We start from the raw sequence: 4,894 nt of genomic DNA on the forward strand, positions 1-4,894 counted from the left end.
TTTTTGATATTATTATTAAGGATAGTGGATGAGTTTGACCATTACAATAATTTAGGGTAAAGGGAAGTATCGAACTTGAGATGCATGCGTAGAAACTTAGCAACCTGTCCTAGGATATTGGACCACATGCAAACTTATATGAAAAGTGGAAATGAAAGGGAAACCCAGTATTGTATGCACAAATAGTAATCACACGAAGCTTCGAATAAATACCGAAATGGCTTCAAATCTTTATTTGTGAATTTGCTTCGAAATTCCGAACATAACTTTATGCAAAAGGATCAAACTTTTCTATTACAAGGGGGAACCGAACTGCACAATCCGGATACCTCACTGTTACAGAAGATAGATTTGTCATGTTCCTTCAAACTCTTATTGTCACAAAGACAAGGCAAGTCCGTTGTGTTGAGAGTTTCCAAGAGACCGCATGAATGTTGCTCATTTTCATTTCATACCTATTTACTTTGTTATGCAACCTTGAATTGAATCGGTAATAACCAACTACCACGAGCCCTGGCTAAATGCTATGTTAGGTTGGCCCTTACCGGTCACTTTTGGGGTTGCCTCATGGTTATTCGCCTCTATTGATCTTCTCAGCTGCTTCAGCTGCTGCAGATGCCGCCTTGTCGAAACCCAACTTTTGTAACTCACTTGAAAAGCCATCAACATCAGCAGCACTGATTTTATATGGGCTGTGTGTAGCACCAGGAAACGTACCACTAGTCACTTCTTCCTTGTATTCTACTAGAGCTTTGTTGATGACTTCTCCAACATGTGCAAACTGCTTGCAGAATTTCGGGGTAACCTGAAAAAGGTGCGGTGGTTATTTGTTTAGATGAAATTCACATGATTGGACAGTAAACAGCATTATTAAAGAGATGCAACTGTTGAGTTAACCTTGGCATGATGTGGATGTTGCATCATTCCAAGAAGATCATGGTAAACTAGCACCTGCGTGATATAGGGAAGAGAGAATTAGTGCGCAGAAATAACGGAACTTGGTCTATGAAGAAAAGGCATGCAAAAACTGCATTAACTACAAGTTCAAAGAAGTGAATTAACACAATTCAAGCTCATGAGTCATCTAGCTTTGGTTCTACATATCTCTGAAGCTTGATCCTAACTCAAATTTAGTAGCTTTGAGCTGACTAACCGACTACATTCAATTACTAGCATGCAACCTTTTTTATCAGCTATGAATGCCGATGTGAAAAAACTGTGGAACAATGAAAATTGTTATTTATTTCCCCGCCCGAAAATCAAAAAATCCATTGCAACAAGAAAATTTCAAGTTACAGAAAGACACACTACATAGATTTGAACAATATGCTACTAAACAAACTACCTTGAAGATGGTATATCTATTTAACACCAAATGGAATTGCATACACAAGGCATATGCATACAACCAACATGATTAGGATTACTTAATCAACTAACCTGCCCACTACAGAAAGGCCCTGCACCAATGCCAATGGTAGGAATCTGAAGAGCAGACGTTGCAGCAGCAGCCACTGGTGGAGGTACGCATTCTAAAACAACAGAAAAACACCCAGCTTCTTGCAGAGCCAGGGCTGTCTCCACAACCTGCACACAGAATCCAACGCAACAAATTATTACAGCAAAGAAAACCTGAAAACCTAAATAGCAAAACAGAATTACCATTTGCATATGTACAGACCTTTACAGCACTAGCAACATTCCTTCCCTGGGGCCTAAAACCCCCAAGAACACTAATGGCCTGGGGAGTAAGTCCCACATGCCCCATCACGGCAATTCCAGCTTCAACGATGGATTTTGCCGCAGTAATCCTCGAAGGTGCCCCTCCTTCCAACTTAATCGCATCCATTCCTCCCTCCTTTAAAACCCTCACCGCCGTATCGACAGCCTGCTCATAATCGAAACTGCAACATCACCAACCATGGCTCACTTACAAAATCACAAACCCAATCAGAAAAGCAAAACACACACTCATTTCTGCAATCCAATACTGGATTGTTTCTGCTTGGCAACCATGAAATTCGAAAATGTAAGAAATCAGGTAAATTTATTTATTTCACCATCTGGGATGTAAAATCCATCTGTCAAAAACAGAAAACGAAAAATTGATAAATTTATTTCTTTACTTTCTCAGCAACCAATCAGTCTTCAAATGTCATTTTCCTTAACATTCTCACTATCCAAACAGATTTATCTCCACATGAAAAATAAAACTAATAAAAGAAGCAACATCAAAACCCAAATTAACAACGCAATTTTCCATTTGATTTAGTAAATACCTGATTGGAGCTAGACTCATAGAACCCAAACGGCAAGTCCCCAACCAAAAGCGGCCTCTTGGCGCCACGCGCCACAGCTCGGCAGTGAACAAGCATTTCGTCAAGCGTGATGGGCAGAGTGGTGTCGTAGCCATGAACCACCATCGCCGCCGAATCGCCGACCAAGCAAATGTCTATGCCGGCGGAATCCAAGTGCACCGCAGAAGGGTAATCGTAGGCGGTGACCATGGTGATCGGCTCGCCCTTCTTGTGCTTCTGCTTCAAGTGGGTCACCGTGACTCTCTGGTCGGGTTTTGGGGCTTTGGCCCACCGTATACGGTGTTTTCCGGCACGTTGCTCATGCAACGGAGGATTGGAGAGAAGGCTCGCGACATCGATGTGGCTCGCTTGACGGCGGCTGCTAACAGTGCCATATTTTGAGAGAGAGAGAGAGAGAGAGAGAGAGAGAAATTGGGGGGTTTGTTTCGGCTGCGCCACCCAAAACTGAGGCAGCTGGAAGTTAAGTGGGAGTGGAATGAGTGAGAGAAGGGAAGTTGAATTGGGCGATATTTGACCCCCTGGGATTTTGACTTTTATGATAAATTTCATCTGCGGGCCACATTTTGGAGGCAAATGGTAAATTGCTGACCTTATGGGTTTTTTTTTTTTTTTTTTTCAAGATTCGTTAATTAAATATTAAATTACGAAATCGACAAAATTCGAACTCACATTACATAATACAAAGAGAATACTATTTTTATCACTGTAATATAGAGCCACTTGCACTCATGATATGGACCATATGGTATCTACTTGAGATTCGAGGTCTAATTAATTTGAATATTCCTGGTATAAAGTTTTTTTTTTTTGGGTCACCTGGTACGGGTCCTAAAGTTATAAGCCTTAAACCATTCTGTGTTTGCAGTTTGACAAGTTGTCAGCTTTTGAAACAAATCCACTTTATGCTCTTCCCTGGAGGAGGATCCTCTCACATTTTGTTGTGTGATGAGTCATAGATTAGGGAATTTACTTCATTATCCATTAGAAAATATGTAGTCTGAAAAGAAAAAAGCATAAGATGGTTGCGGTACAGCATTTTTCACATGACATTCTGTTTAAAGATTCGAAAAGAACTGGAACCAAACATATTCGTTCGCAAATCAGTCTCATTTGTTAGTTGGTCATTGCTCTCATATCTTCGATCTTCATCTGTAATTGAACTCAACTCGAGTATGATTACCTGAAGATCTTTCAATCATATCCGTTCATCGTATATCGTGCGGTTAAAAAATATTATAAATTTTTAATTAAAATTTGAATATAAACATTACCTAACAAAAACTGACCTGCACGATATACGATGAACGAATGTAATTGGAGGATCCTCGATATCCTTACAAAGAGGATCCGACGAGGATCCTCTCTCATGCACTTCTTCACGAGGAGATAGGATCCTCGCTGGATCCCCTTTGTGAGGATTTTGGGATTTTTTTAATTCTGTTCGTTTATCATACATCGTGCAGTCAGTTTTCGTCAGACAGTGTTTGTGTATAATTTAAAATAATTTTTGACCACACAAAGTACGATAAAATGACAGGATTAAAGGATTTCAGGAATCCTTTAATCATGTTCGTTCATCGTACATCGTGCGGTTAGTTTTCGTCAGATACTATTTGTGTTCAATTTTAAATAATATAATTTAAAATGATTTGTGACCACATGATGTATGATGAAAGCACAAGATTAAAGGATCCTGTTTGTGACCACACGATGTAAGATGAAATCCTTTAATCTTGTCGATTCATCGTACATCGTGTGGTCAGTTTTCGTCAGGTAATGTTTGTTCTCAATTTTAAATAATATAATTTAAATAATTTTTTATCTCACGATGTACGATGAAATTATAGGACTAAAGGATCCCCGCAATCCTTGCAAAAAGGATCTGGGGATGATCCTATCTCCTTCACGAGTCCATATACTATCAGATAGCCTTAATCTCATTATTTTACAAAAGTATATGTTAAATGTTATATAATTTTCATTAGCTTATTAGTTCATTAGTTATGTTGTTGTTTACTAGCATTAATGCACGCGCTCACATGAGTGCATAAGGTATTTTTTAAATCACATTGTGCTACGCACGACTTACATGTTTTAAATGTATTTATATGCGTGAATTGACAAAATGAAAATCAAATATTTGAAGCAAATGAATAATCTTAGATCGTGCTAGAAAACCCCCTCACAAACCAATCAAAGCATTGAATTCACATAATTAATCGCTCTTCCAATTTCCATCTACATTCTATTGAATTTACATTAAGAATAGAGAAAATAATATTTAATAAACAACTGATTGAATCACATTATTGCTAGCCCATTATGAGGCTAAACCCAGCCTTCTCCCCTTTAGTGTAGATAATATCATTTGTTCAAAAAAAAAAAAAAAAAAAGAAGTCATTTGACAACTAATTTAATTACATTATTATGCGCGTGTGAAAAACATTTTTTATTATCAGCATTGCATGCTCTTAAGATGATTTGAACGTGTTTAAAAATGGAGAAAATAATATTTAATGAACAACTGATTGAATCACATTATTGCTAGTCTATTGTGAGATATTAATTAAAAAAAA

General features: G+C 38.0%; 1 protein-coding gene across 1 annotated transcript; it reads right to left on the bottom strand.

Annotated features, from left to right (window-relative positions):
• Positions 1-213: 213 nt before the first annotated feature.
• Positions 214-2,811, bottom strand: LOC103956321 (3-methyl-2-oxobutanoate hydroxymethyltransferase 2, mitochondrial-like). The gene is given in 6 exon segments (XM_009368290.2): positions 214-805; positions 898-951; positions 1,441-1,587; positions 1,682-1,888; positions 2,280-2,569; positions 2,572-2,811. Coding segments are annotated over 6 exon segments (1,053 nt in total). The 5' UTR covers positions 2,693-2,811; the 3' UTR covers positions 214-571.
• Positions 2,812-4,894: the final 2,083 nt, after the last annotated feature.

The sequence above is a fragment of a genome, unplaced genomic scaffold (genome assembly GCF_019419815.1).
Source record: "Pyrus x bretschneideri cultivar Hongxiangsu unplaced genomic scaffold, Pyrus_bretschneideri_v1 Contig4, whole genome shotgun sequence".
NCBI classification, from domain to species: Eukaryota; Viridiplantae; Streptophyta; class Magnoliopsida; order Rosales; family Rosaceae; genus Pyrus; species Pyrus x bretschneideri.